This window comes from Lolium rigidum, chromosome 6 (assembly GCF_022539505.1).
Source record: "Lolium rigidum isolate FL_2022 chromosome 6, APGP_CSIRO_Lrig_0.1, whole genome shotgun sequence".
NCBI lineage: Eukaryota > Viridiplantae > Streptophyta > Magnoliopsida > Poales > Poaceae > Lolium > Lolium rigidum.
The window spans coordinates 20,730,748-20,745,303 of NC_061513.1; the positions used below are offsets into that span (position 1 = coordinate 20,730,748).

The 14,556-nt window shown below is 42.6% G+C and overlaps 2 protein-coding genes across 3 annotated transcripts; both read right to left on the reverse strand.

The window, feature by feature from the left end:
• Nucleotides 1–538: 538 nt before the first annotated feature.
• LOC124662260 (pentatricopeptide repeat-containing protein At3g13880-like) lies at nt 539–4,250 on the reverse strand. The gene is made up of 6 exons (XM_047200116.1): nt 2,470–4,250; nt 1,323–2,290; nt 1,133–1,200; nt 905–1,000; nt 718–824; nt 539–622 (listed from the first exon to the last, which is right to left on the reverse strand). Exons 1-2 carry the CDS (start codon nt 4,248–4,250, stop codon nt 1,540–1,542), a joined length of 2,532 nt encoding a protein of 843 aa, XP_047056072.1. The 3' UTR covers nt 539–622; nt 718–824; nt 905–1,000; nt 1,133–1,200; nt 1,323–1,539.
• Nucleotides 4,251–5,050: 800 nt separating this feature from the next.
• LOC124663369 (DNA mismatch repair protein MLH1-like) lies at nt 5,051–11,995 on the reverse strand. 2 transcript variants are annotated; one of them, XM_047201079.1, is made up of 16 exons: nt 11,762–11,995; nt 10,682–10,854; nt 10,500–10,572; nt 10,283–10,417; nt 10,003–10,213; nt 9,398–9,546; nt 9,208–9,306; nt 8,410–8,482; nt 8,091–8,220; nt 7,780–7,874; nt 7,596–7,704; nt 7,114–7,273; nt 6,776–6,937; nt 6,279–6,453; nt 5,870–6,018; nt 5,051–5,376 (listed from the first exon to the last, which is right to left on the reverse strand). In XM_047201079.1, the coding sequence occupies exons 1-16, from the start codon at nt 11,993–11,995 to the stop codon at nt 5,332–5,334; spliced, it is 2,172 nt and encodes a 723-aa protein (XP_047057035.1). In that variant the 3' UTR covers nt 5,051–5,331. The 2 variants fall into 2 exon arrangements, with proteins under 2 accessions (XP_047057035.1, XP_047057036.1); XM_047201080.1 differs by lacking the exons at nt 5,051–5,376; nt 5,870–6,018 and having other exon boundaries at nt 6,328–6,453; nt 6,865–6,937.
• Between the last annotated feature and the right edge of the window lie 2,561 nt (nt 11,996–14,556).

Genomic DNA, 14,556 nt, shown 5'->3' on the forward strand with positions numbered 1-14,556 from the left:
TAATCATCTGGGGGAATTCAAGGCTTTCATTGATCGTGATGTTATTTTTTTTCCCAGCACTGTCTACTGAAAGTACAGCTCCAGAAAAGGTGATCCCTGGTTTACAGCAATCTGTTGTCACAAATTTGACAGAGACCATTTTCTTCGAAAGTGCAGCTTTTCCTTATGAGCATATCCACGTAACTAGCTGCCATATCTACATGAAACACCAAAATTAGAATTTGAACACGGTATTAGACTGCAAATCTATTTGCCATTGCCTCGGCAGGGAGTGGATAATCATATATCATGACCAAATTTAGATCAAAACATGTAACGAATGCAGAATCTTAATAAAAGGAAACCTACATGAATACCTAGAGCCAATACGAACTCTGGAAGGCCATCCATATCAGGGTTGTGGCATTGTGCTGATCAAGTACAACAGGAAGGTTCACTGAGCTGTATAGAATTGATATTTCCAGAATGGCAGAAAAGCTTGTTGGACCATGGTAGAAGTTACATTCTTTCAACTGGATATGATATGAATGAATAGCCACTTAATGATGGTGTGTGTCAGCAGTATTGTTTGTGTACTCATGCATTTGCAAATGTGTACAGGGAACTGGGGTGTATCGATTACCTTCAATGAACATGTCAGATATTAGAAATTTCTAGCTTAGCTAAAAGATATAAGGCATAGAAGAGTAACACTAGCCATCAATGTATAGGGTTTACCTAACATTTACACGTTCACAAGGTACAATTGGGTATTGTGCTTTATCAAAGCGAAAAGTACATAAGCACTCCAGCATATGTGCAATTCGTAACAGTATCCAAAAGGCCTAGCAAATACATAAACCATCAGTCTACAAAAAGTAGTGACATGTTAAGGCATCACATTCAATGGTTAAGATAAGCTCACCAGGGTGTAAGCTGGAATCTGTTTCTGTAAGAAGATCGTGGCGATTGGACAAACCACAGGCCATATTTCGGATTACTTCTTGATCTTACGACATTTCTTGGGGAACCATAAACAAATAGAAGAAAAAATCAGCCATAGTAAAAAGATCAGTGAATCATCCTACTCCTTTCTTCAAATAGAACTTCTGAATTAGCAACAATGTAGACAAAGGTCCAACACACAACTAACCAGAGTTATAGAGTGTAAACAGAGTTAATCATTAAAACCTCACATGAGGAAAGGCGAACAGCAGGTACCTAATGCAAAATTTGATGGACAAACAGAATTTTTTTAGGTACCACAAACAGATGATCAAATCAATCAACATATAAAGGACAGAAAGTGGAGAACGCTGGCAGCCTGACGATAAAGATCATACCTTATGGAAACAAGATCAGATTTCTTTTTGGAGATTTGAAGATTGCCCGTGCCAATAGGTGTGCAACCTTGCAGATGGATCGTGGATCTGTTCTGACTTTGGCTGACATGAATCTTTTGAGGTTTTCTCCTCCAGTATATATGATTACAGTAAGATTATTCATTGGGAGGGGAGGTGGCCATTCAAGAATTCACCTTCCGAATCATTACACTGGTCATTACCAGTAATCGCCACAGGAGCATGAGCCATCTCTGAAGTGATGGAAGCGAATCGCGTCTCTCAAGATGATCTCTCTACTTTCGCTCTTGGATATTAACTTCATAGTCAGGTGGCAGTCACGGCAGACTCTCAAGTTCTTCATTACTCGTATAGGTGCTGACTGTGGTAAATGAATCATTCCCAATGCCACAGCTAGTTTCTCACTGTGGCAATTCATCCAATTTTGCTCTTTTCCAGTGATTTCATCTGACACAATGCTGATAGTATCATTGGTTGTCAATTTATCAATCTTGGAAAGCATCTCTGCAAGTTTCGTGTATACTGCATTGCTCTCTGGATGGGACTTGTCACCCGCAACAAAAGAGTGAACTCCAGACTTTAGTTCGATCCAACTAAGACCAGGTTCTTTCTTCACGCCTCGCTCTTTCATCAAATCTCTAATTTTTGAAGCTAAGGAGAGATCCCCGGCATCCAGGTACATGTTGTAGAGATTTACATAGGATGCCGAGGAAGCAGGCTCTAGTTCCATTATCCTATCGGCAACAAGTTGACCTCTCTCCATGTCTCGGTGGATACGACATGACGCTAGCAAAGACCGCCAGATGATAGGTTCGTCATGGAATATTGAATCCCTTACAAAAGCCTCAGCATCAGCTAATCTCCCAGCTCGTCCAAGGAGATCAACAACACATGTACAATGCTCTGTGGTTGGGCTCAACCCATATTCCTTTTTCATGATTTCATAATACCTGCATGATACAAGAAAAGGAGATGGACCTATGACTATGAGGAACAAGTATTACTCTAATGTAAGACAGTAAGATGCGCTACAGCAAACACAAAATCGTCAAAGTTCTATCCATGCGTAGTTCTTTTTCTGATGAAGATACTTGCACGATAAATGATGATAAAAAGGATGAAAGCTTACCTGAGTCCCTCATCAACCAATCCTCCATGACTACATGCAGTAAGGACAGCGAGAAAAGTAATCTCATTTGGCACCACTTTTGCATCCACCATTTCATTGAAAAACTGTAAAGCCTCCCTTGCACAGCCATGTTGTGCATGGCTTGATATTATTGCAGACCAAGAGACAACATCATGCAATTCCATTTCCTGAAACCTCCGAATTGCAGCATCAACATCCCCTGACCTAGCATACATATGTATGCAAGAGTTCCCCAAGGCAGTGAACCGTCCAAAACCAGATTTCGTGGCAAAGCACTGAATCTGCTCGCCAGTCCTTGCAACAGCCAAACTGGCACATGCATTCATCACACTCGATATAGTGAAAGGATCAGGTTTCAGTCCAGCACCTAACAATTCATGGAACAAGGTCAGCGCCCTCACGAAAAGCTCATTTTGGACACACCCTGAAATCATCGCCGTCCAGGTGACAACATCTTGCTTCAGAACAGATCTGAAACACCTGAATCCATCTTCCACACAGCCAGAGTTGAGGTACAAGTCAATGAGTGCGCTCCCAACGAAGTCATCTCCCTGGAAACAGTGCTTCAGCACTTGCCCATGTATCTGTTTCCCGAATTCAAGGTCGCCTGCAAGGTTACATGCTCGAATGATGCTGGGGAATGTGAACTCAGTAGGCTCCGTTCCTCGACTCTGCACTTCCGAATACAGACTTAAGGCCTCCCTCAAGACTCCCTTACCAACTGCAGCCTCATCACGACACAGCCCCGCGATCATGGCGTTGAACACAACCACATTGGGGTCAGGCACCGACTTAAAGAGCGCGACAGCTTCAGCCAACGCGCCTCTCTTGGCATACATGTCAACCATCGCGCTCAGAAGAAACACGTCGGAATCCAGCCCAGCCTTGACCACACATCCATGAACCGCAGCCGCGATACCCATCACGGAGTCACCGCTACCGGAGCAGCACTTGATGACGCTGCCAAGAGCGAAAGAATTCAGCCCCATGCCGCACCGGCGCATCAGAGCAAACACCTCCAGCATCTCGTCGCGCGCGCCGGCGCGCACGTACCCGGAGACCAGCGAGTTCCACGAGACGTCGTCCCGCTCCTGGGCGGCGTCGAACGCCCGCCTGGCCCCGCACATGTCGCCGCACCTGGCGTACATGCTGAGGAGCGAGTTGGAGACGAACACGCCCCCGGCGAGCCCCTCGAGGACGGCCAGCGCGTGCACCGCCTTGCCCTCCCGCACGCGCTCTGCCCGCGAGCATGCGGTGAGTGCGGCCGTGTACGTGAACCGGTCGGCCTTGACGCCGGCGGCGTGGCGGGCACGCTTGAAGGTCGAGAGAGAGGCGTCGGGCTGGCCGGCGCGGGAGTAGGCGTCGATGAGGAGGTTGAAGGAGACGGCGTTGACGCGGGGCATTTCGTCGAGCAGGCGGCGCGCGGGGAGCGGGCCGAGGCGGCAGTAGGCGGCCAGGAGGGTGTTGCGGAGGAAGAGGGACGGGGAAGGGTGCGCGCGCGCGATGTGGGCGTGCACGGCGGCGGCGTGGCGCGGCGTGGAGCCGGAGCGGAGGAGGTGGAGGTAGTACGCGTCCTTGGACGGGAACGGCGGCGGCGGCGTGGCGTGGCATTGAGCAGGAGCGGAGGTGGTGGAGGCTGCGTGCGACGGCATGGAGGAGGATGCGCCCGTGGCGTACAGGCTGCGGCGAGCGGGGCCGGCCGGGCGGAAGGAGGAGCTGGGAACATAGCGGCGCTCAGTGTTGCGGAGGAAGCTCAGCATTGGAGGTGTTTGGTGATATTCGCCGTAGCGGCGGAGGAAGCCGGGGTCGGCGAGGGAGACCCGCGCGAGCCACACCGGGACCGTCGATCAGCGGCGGCGGCGGCGAGCAGTGAAGCCGTCCCGGCGGACGGCGGCGGCGGGGGAGGCCGCAGGTTGAAACTGGCTAACTTCCTTGTTGGGTCTAGTGGGTTGGACAAATGGGCCAGTACTTGGGTTGGGCCCGTGCACATTTCTATCTGAGATTGTTTTTCTTTTGCCGGGATCTACGAAAGATTTTTGCTCGAGATTTTTCGATTAATTCATTTTTCATCTTTGGGTTCAATTTAGTTGTTTTTTCTTCTTGAGCCCACCGTGCTTTCTAGCTGATCTTCACCATTTTATTTTCGAAACACATCACAACCCTACCTTTATGAGCACTACCAAGAGAGGGAAACATCGACTCCCACTAAAATAATATTCTGTTTTTATAAGATACCAACCTGGCAGATTGAAGGTGTCACTGCATTCTAACCATTCAAGCACTCTCGATTCACCATCTATATAGCTATAGTATTAAACTATTAATTAGCATGCAACATTAATCAGATTATGAATCTTGATGACCTTTATTTTATTAAATACATGACTATTTCACATTGATTAAATCATATTCGAGTTAGACAACTTACTGTTGCATACGTTTTATACAGATTTATTTACAAACTAAACTTTATGAAAATATACTTCCACTGCAACGTGTACACTTCATTCACGAATAGATGGCCTCCATGAATGCAAACATAAAGCTAAATTAACGGTTTTCTATATCAAATCAGTGTTTCCTGCACCGAGCACAAATGAAATGATTTTCTCAGGGTTTGGACGAGAAGATCACAAGAAGAGTGTTAGTAACTTGCATGTTAATGCAGGCCGATACCTGAAAATTCAGCAGCATGCCCAAACTATTCACAGATTTGCTACTATTTCAATACGGAAAGTGGAATCAAATTTTTTGATCTTCCTTCAAATATTTGCAATGCTACCAAAAACACACGGGTGCCACTACACCTACTCCCTTCTATCTTGTGATCACTCATGTTGGCTAGCATCTTTCAAAAATCTTGTAAAGTTTCTCCAGAGAAGCAACCTACATAATAATTGAAAGAACAAACTCAAGATCAGGAATCGTTCATAAATATCATCCACAAATAAGGTAAAGTAATATTTGCACAACTTCTAGTTGTTGCACTTTCATGTCAATTCCGTTTGCTACCTGTCCACAGCAAACCAGATAGTCTACCCGAAACAATGTCTTGTGTATGTAGCTCGGTGATTCCTAAGGAACTTATTTTACGCATTGGTTGGTAAGAGAATTTAACAACTTTATAAGCAATATTCTGAGCAAGGAATTGTCCATGCTTTGCTGATAAAGAATAATGGAAATAAAACCTCTACACATGCATCTCAGGAATTGCAGTGCTAGAATTGAGCATTTCATGGACATGAGTGCAGTAACAGCCTATAGTGCCATATAGAGAACTTCTAAATTTTTACAAGTCCAGAGAATAAGTAAGAGATTGAACTATATATATATAAGTTAACAAATATAAAGGGAAACTGAACAAAAGTTAAGAAAGAACCTGCACAAACGTTCCATCGGTTGCCATCGACTTCGGAGGCTTCAGGAAAAGTCGCATGGATGGAAACAAGACATGCTGAATGGTCCACTCGCGTTGAGCCCATGCTGCCTCGGCTTCCGCGAGCAGTTCTTGATCAATCTCATCTTCATCTGTAGTGCAATATGTAACAAGCACCAGCAGCATTTAATTTTGAATGAAAAGAACATACAATTGGCTCCATGGAATATGTACTCATCCGAATAACATGACACTGAAATTTATATAATAAAGAAATATTGATGATAAGTGATGCTGCATCTAGTAAACTGGGGAAAACTATGGACTCAATTAGCAACTAAGATGTTACACTAAGCATATATGTTCTTTCTGCACTTCAATGGGTATACAATACAGTTACCAACAGTCTCACCTGTATTTGTTGAATCATTATCACGTTCACCACTTGCCATGCAATCTTTATTTTTCTTGTATAACTGAATGCCGTTGCCAGATGGATTTGGAAGGATGGGAGGATGAAGTGCATAGAAGTTTCCAATAGCAGCAGCTGCCGTCCTGAAGCAGTCTCTTTCAACATCCCATGTAACCTATTATAAGATGGTAACCAGTAAATATGAGGATTGCCAGTTTGGAGAACTATTGTACAATCTAAAACAAAATATGTCATGAAGCAACATCTCTTGGGACTGCAATTACGAAATAACTTGGAATATAAAACAAGAAGAAGTTACTCCCGGATACCTAGCAGAATCTACATGAACACCAAAACTAAAATTTGAGCACATAGTATCAGCCTACAAATTTACTTGCCATTGCCGCAGCAGGGAGTGGATAATCAAATATCATGCCCAAATTTAATTACCATATAGGACTACAATGAACGTGACAGCTTAATAAAAGGAAACCTACATCATTTCCCAAAGTTAACGCGAACTCTGGAAGACGATCCATATCAGGCGTGTACTGATCAAGTACAACAGGAAGTCTGGTCAAGTTACCGCTTTGGTCAATGTGAATAGAGAAGTACTCATTAATCATCTCAGCATTTTCTTTCAAGATCTCAGTGTTCACCTGCAGACAAGTAATATCTTCATCAATGGAGCTATACAACAGGAGTCAGAGGATTAAGCTGTAATACAAGAATCAAGAAATAGAAACAGCATGAAGGTGGACAAATAAAAAGCTACATCTGTTCGCCATCACCTACAAGATAAACAAATACTCAATCAATTAAGAAAAGAACATACTTCTGCAATTTCCAGTTTCTCCTTGTCATTTTCATCACTAATTGATTCGTCATCTTTCAGAGCCATCATCATCAACTCCCGAAGCGGAGCTGGTTCACTGAGTTGTATAGCATTGAAGTTTCCAAAACGGCACAAAGCTTGTTGGTACATGAGTTCTTTACTGCATTATAAAGTTGAATCATCAATCCCTCTCACCAAAAAAAACCAGTACCATATAATGGCTTAGGACAGAAAAATGTTGACACAATATTTGGAAGAGGCGGCAGTAGTTGCGGGCTTTCAACTTGGATATGAATGCATGGATAGCAGTTGGATGATGGTGTGTGCGAGCAATATTGCCTGTCTACGCATGCATGCATTTGCAAGTGTGAAGAGAGATACAGTTTCTGTTGCCTTCAATTCATCAGAATTTTAAAAAAAAATATAGCTTAGGTATATATGTCATAGAAGAGTAATACTAGTCATCAACGTATAGGATTTACCTAACATTTACCACATTCACAAGGTATAAGCGCGTATTGTGCTGTATCAAAGCGAAGACTTCATCCGCAACTCCAACATATGTGCAGTTCTTAACAATATCCAGAAGTCCTAAAGCAATACACAAAAAAGTCAGTCTAAAAAAATGGAGACAGATTCAGGCATCACAGGTTAAGATGAGCTCACCAGAATGTAAATTTGTATCTATTTCTGTAAGAAGCTCATGACGACTGGACAAATCACCAGCATCTTTTGGATTTCTTCTTGATCTTACAACATTTCTTGGGGAACCATAGAAAAATATAAGACATAATCAGTCCCAGTAAGTAGAAGAAATGTCAGTAAAATACTCTATCTGTTCCTCTAATAGAATTTATGAATTTGCCACCAATGTAGAAAAAGGTCCAGAGGTACTTGGTACAGAATTTGAAGGGCATAAGAGAATACAGAAAGTGGTGAATGCTATCAGCTAGCTAAGGAGGAGTTCAGGACAACACCTTACGGAAACAAGGTCAGATTTCTTTTCAAGATTTGAAGATTGCCCATGCCAATAAGTGTGCAGCCTTCCAGAAGGATCACGTGGATCTGTTCTGACCATTTGGCTCGGAATCTTTTGAGATTTTGCTCCTACATTATAATAACATGATTATAGTAAGATTATTCGCTGGGATGGGAGGTGGCAGTTTCACGCATTATTTACTAGATAGCTCAATAATACACAGTTAACTAAATATAGTGTCTATTTTGAAACTTCTTAGGTTGAAAAGGTACTAAAATTGACACTGACACATATTTATGGGATGATATGCTACATACCAGTAGGCGTGCTGACCTCAGTACCTTTCTCCTTTTGTGTGCTAGCTTGAGTAAGTGCTGAAGTATTTACTGCCTGCAATGCACATCGAAAAGCATCACCAATGTGCACAAAAGTTCACATCAAAATGTAAAATACATATGCACATAATATTCATTGTCCAGATAGCTAAGTATATATTCATAAGTTAGCAGTAGGTTGGACCATGTATTATAAAAGTACATTGCGCAGGAGATAAGTAGCTTTTGCGAACAGGCACGCTTAAAAAATAGGTAAAAGCACTAGCACCAAGTATTAAATACAAGTTGGGTGGTTGCCTAAATATAGAAACCCCGGGTAAAGTTCTGCAATATACTGCATTCTTAAGTGTCACAAATATAACAATCTACTTCGAAAGGAGTATATAAACAGCATTGACCATAGAAGTAAAATTGTACAAGTAAAAGGTGAGGCTTGACTAAAGATCTAAGCTTGACTATTTCACCAAGGATCATCTAGTGATAAGTCCATTTTCCACGAGAGCAAGTTTTTAAGAAAATGTCAATGTACAAACTTGTGCATAACTTTCTGCAACTATTACGCATATTTGGAAATTGAGGCATTTATGCACCTGGTAGTAGCTTTGGAACAGATACAGTCTCCAAAGACGGTGACCAGTTATGCAGTGGAGAGTAACCAAACAGTTTTTTTTACAGTGAAAGTAACCAAACAGTTTGTCAGAGAAGTAACCATACTTTCACTTAACATAGAATAAAAGGCAAAGTATCAATGGATTTACGTAAGCATAACCCATGAATAACCTGAGTTTGGAATATCCTTGTGGTATTACAATTCATCAGCTTTTCCTCAATAGCATCTTTAATCATTTCAATAATACGCTCTTGATTCAAGAGGCTAACCTGCAACCAAAAGAATCATTAAACCATTTGTTCAAATCCAGCAATTGCAGAAATACTTGCACATCAAGCACCGGATTTTGTCACAGCATACCTCTTTTTTGGTTGGATGTATATTGACATCCACATGTTCTGGTGGAAGATTGATGGACATGTATATGAAGGGTTTAGATGCTTGAGGCAATATTGCAGAGTACACAAATTCAATAGCTCTTTTCAAAGAAGTGCAGTCTACAAGCCTATCTGGAGAGTAAAATGGAGACAGTTATTCGCTAAAGCAAAGAGACAAGCATATAGCGAAAATGCAAAAGCCTTGCATTTTGATGCATTGATAGAAAGCAAAGAAACAAGCACGACATGAAAACAGAAGAGCTATACACAAATTCAATGGGTGCATAATTTGAAACTTTGTTGGTCTTACAAAAGCATTTCATAAAACATAACCCTGGTCTATCAAAGTAGACATCAGTTAAATGGCCAAATTGCCAAAAAAAAAATAACTGACAAGTATATCTCTATCTTATATATTCAGCTAAATGGCCAAACTGCCAAACTCTGGTTAGATTAACATGACATGTATTATCCAGACTTTTAGTGCATAAAATTAACATGATTTATTTATGGAGAAAAAACTCTAAAAAAAACTCTACTGCCATGTGTGATCTGCAAATGTCATTGAGCTGCAGCTATCTTCTTTACCATTTATGAAAAGAATCATAGTAGTCTTCTTTGCCACATAGTTAGCATTTGAGATGAAACCATCCATCCTGAATATTTCATCTACAGCATTCTCATCTGAAACCTCTATTTCCATCAGATCACGGACAACAGAAGCCCCATAGACATTCCTGATAGCATCTATCCTTGAAGACGTGCTTGCACTATGAACATCTGCTCTATTGGATCCATGCTGTGACAAGAGAGGATGCAAATGTCACCCTCTTAAAAGTGATGAGTTCACATAAATATCTATATTTACCTTTCTACACGAGAAATTCACGTTGATGTGATGGACTGCAAACCGACTGATGAAGTCCACTATCTTGGGATAGTCATCATTGGAGTTCTGCAATGTTTTCCTGCGAGCTACCATATTGTAAAATAAATTTTCAACCTGCATAGAAAAAAAATTGCTGTAAGAAACGCAGTACATATCAAATACAGCAATAGTACTATATGCAAAGCTGCAAACCCACCATGACTTGAGTTCCTTTAACTGCAGCACATGGCTTCGGGTCATTCTCCATTACTCCATCCCTATATGACACCCTGAGGGGAAACATGGTAATGATCATTAACAAAACGAATTTTTTGGCTGGGAAATCAACTAACGGCTTCAGAGTCGGACAGAAAGACTTGAAGTTGCACATGGACTGACCTGTAGCCGTGCAGTTGGCCTTCCGTTATTGTTGTCACGGTAACATGGCCAACGTAAGTCATACTGGCCAAAGCCTCTCCTCTGAACCCCATGGATGTAATCGTCTGCAGATCCTCGTATGCAGACAACTTGGAGGTAGTATGCCTCTCACACAGTATTGGCAAGTCCTCAAACTGTGAAACGAATCCAAGTTAGCTTACAAAGGTACTGGCGATCAACAGTGCTTACACAAATGCTTCATCTATGTGCTGTTCAAGCAAAATTTTGAGCAGGCCCAACTCTTCATGTGCCCATCATCATTATTGTAATCCTGTAGAATAGGCTGCCAGTGACTAGGCTCCCTTGATAGCACACCTCAAACACAATATACGATACAGCATTGCTCGGCAAACAACTAAACTGCTGCCTAGAGGCAACTGCTGTTAACGATCTTGAGCTTCCTGTTAACGAGAAGGTGCGCTCCCTGGACTCCTCATATGCCGCTCCTACGCAGATTTTACAGCTAAGGTGGAACAAACAGATTAAGTGTACGAAATAATAAGACTAAAATTCCCAATCATTCTCACGCAATATTGGCAAGTCCTCAAACTGTGAAATGAATCCAAGTTAGCTGACATAGAGGTCCTGGTGATCAACAATGCTTACGCAAATGCTTGATCTGTGTTGCTGCTTAAGCAAAATTCTGAACATGCCCAACTCTCATATGCCCAACATCAGCATTGTAATCCTATGCAGAGTAGGCTGCCAGTGACTAGGCTCCCTTGACAGTACGCCACCACAAGGCTAATATACGATACATCGTAGCGCAGCAAACAACTGAAATGCCGGCAATGTACGCTTCCTATGCGATGTTTACAGCTAAAGTCGGAACAAACAGATTCAGTGTGCAAATTCACAAGATTATAATTCCCAAACCAAATCGCCCGCGTGCCAGGCAATTCCACCACATGACCACAGGATTAGGCAGAAATCGCAACTAACAGCTCGCGAATCCCAGCATTTCGCAGGAATTTGGCACTGGAAGGTATTGGAATGGGGGATTTGTTTCGGGGTTTAGGGTTTAGGAGGAAGCAGGCGTACCCGGATGCCGTGGCCGTCGTCGGAGACCTGGATGAGCTTGAGGCCGCCGTCCTTGACGGTGACGGAGACGGTGGACGCGCCGGCGTCGATGCTGTTCTCGACGAGCTCCTTCACCGCCGAGGACGGCCGCTGGATCACCTCCCCCGCGGCGATGCGGTTCACCACCGACTCCTCCAGCCGCCGGATGCGGGGCGGTTCCCCGCCGCCGCGCGGCGTCGGGTCGTCGACGTCCATGCCCCCGGCCGTGGCGTGCGGAGACCGGGCCGGGAAGGTGGGAATGGGGGGAGGAGGAGACGGTGGAGGTTCGCCGAATTGGTAGTCGCGCGGCTCAGTGATTATTCAGGTTTTCTTAAGCTCTTTTTCCTTTTTTTCAGGGAAAAGCCACCACGTCCAACTTTATTGATGATTAAACAATAATTAAATCGTTCACGAGAGAATTCAAAAGAAAAATGGAAAAAGTCTATTCTAAACCTTGAAGTACAAGAGTTCTTCGCACTAAAACGAACTTTAGTTGTCTTGTGAGCAACTTTTAGTTGCACAATGAGAGCCATGCATTTTTAACGTGCAGCAGGTCAAGACTTGCAGTGCCATTTCCAATTAGTATATATACTATTGCATCAGGCGAGAAACTTGCGAGAAAACATCTACTACATCATCTGCTGAAACTGTTTTTTTGCTCCAATGTGATGGAAACGATGGTTATTTTACATCTTCATTTTTTTTGCTCTCAACCGTCAGCCACATATATACAGGTTAAGCAAACGTTGTGTCATTTTGAACCAATTTACCGTGGTGTCATTTTGAACCTGCAGACTGCGGGCAGCTCCAAGCCCTGCCATACTTGTTACTGTTTCCTGAAACTGGAGACTGTCCGTTCGTAACCATGTCCCTGAACCTAGTCACCGGATCATTCGTGAGCTCTGTCCACAGCGCATGAAGTAATCTGAAGTATGCGCATATTGTGAGTACAGGATAATCTATAATTCTTCTACTACATCCAAATCACCAGAATAAAAATCATGCTACCAATCTTCTGACCAAATGGCCACCCATCCGACTCCGGCCCAGTTAATTAATTGGTGCAGATTTCACTGAAACAGAGCTCAGCAGATATGAACTCTATCTCACTATCAACTGCATTTCAGATTTTTAACAGATTCAATCGCGAACCCGATCCACCGACAAACTCAGCATCAGTTCAAGCAGCCGGTAAACCTAGCTACATTTCAATGCTGCACGATCACGCGCATTGTCGATGGACATCTATCAAGGCCAACCTGTTGCATTTAGGCTCCTTAGACAAATTTTACACAGCTCTGCCCTACCAGAACTACCAAAATGCCACTACTAGAATTGCTTACCGTCGCAGCATCAGTTTATTCATCCACAACCACAAACCTAGTGTCTCTGAAGATCACAACTTTCTGTGTGCTGCATGATATCACAACTTCCCAGTGATGTGGAAGCATCGGAATAGTTGCGTCTTTTGATGGAGCACAACCATCGGCAAGCCATCTCATGGCCAGCATCAAGGAAGAGGCAGGCAGACAGCTACGTGGGCATAAGCTCCCGCCCTTGGACTCCAGGTGTCCATTAAAACACCTGTAACCTGTTGTAACCACCAACTCCTAGGAGATCGGTAAAACAAACTCTTCCTTCTTCAATGAAATGGAAAACAATTATATTATTGTGTTTTCTTGGAAAATAAACTTACCGGTGATGTAGATGGCTACAAGAAACTTTACAAAGCTGGTCATAGCTAAGAAGATAAGTAACCATTACCATACCCTATTGCGAGGCCATTGCGCCTCTCAATTTGGAGTACTCAGTGTCTCGACTCTACCATGTAAAGACTAAGCAGGTATTGCTGATTTATACCAGAAGAAAATCACAGACTATGCTTTGCCTCAGTATAGAATACTTGAACAAAAACATTCTCACAGCGCATATATGTACTACTGCACTATAGATAGGGATGAAGTGAAAAATGTATAATTTATGCAGGGGGGACTCAAAAGACTAAGTTTGTGAAACGGAACAGGCATCGGGTTCAACATGCATATTTTGAAGCCTGAAGACTTCAAAAGTGATATGTGTTCTACCAAATGAATACAAGATTCAAATCACTTACAAAAAAGGATATACATTTTGTTAAATACCCAAAACTTATCATGTAAACATTATGTGGGCATTGCTGAATTATACCAGAAAAAAATCACAAAATATACTTTGCCTCAATATAGGATGCTTTAATAAAAGTAATCTTATAGAGCATTTATGTACTACCGCTGCAGTATAGCTTGGAATGAGGACAAAATGTATAATCCGATGATGCAGAGCAAATTCAAAAGGTCTAAGGAAGTTTATGGAACCGAACATGCATCAGGTTCAGTATGTAAAGCATATATGACTAACTTGCTTGGGAAAAAGGCTTTGATGTTATTGCTGTTGTCAGATACACTTCAAGAAAAAGATGTACACGACGAAATTAATGCAGGCTGCTAATAATAACGGCGATGAAATGCTAGAACTGTGTAACTGGCCAAACATTTCTTGAGAAATTACTACGATGACAAGAACCCAATAATAATTATTAACGTCCTAGCTTGTAGTTGCTTCCGCATGGGTCACTATGGTAAGGGCAATACCCCCGTACTAGATAGATAGACCTATTGCTACACCTACAGAAGTTTTTCTTGAGAAAAGGATGAAAATGAATTCCGTTTTATCCTATATGGCCGAACCTCCAAAACAGTCATTTCGTAGAAAATAAGAGTGGTAATATTAGTAAATGT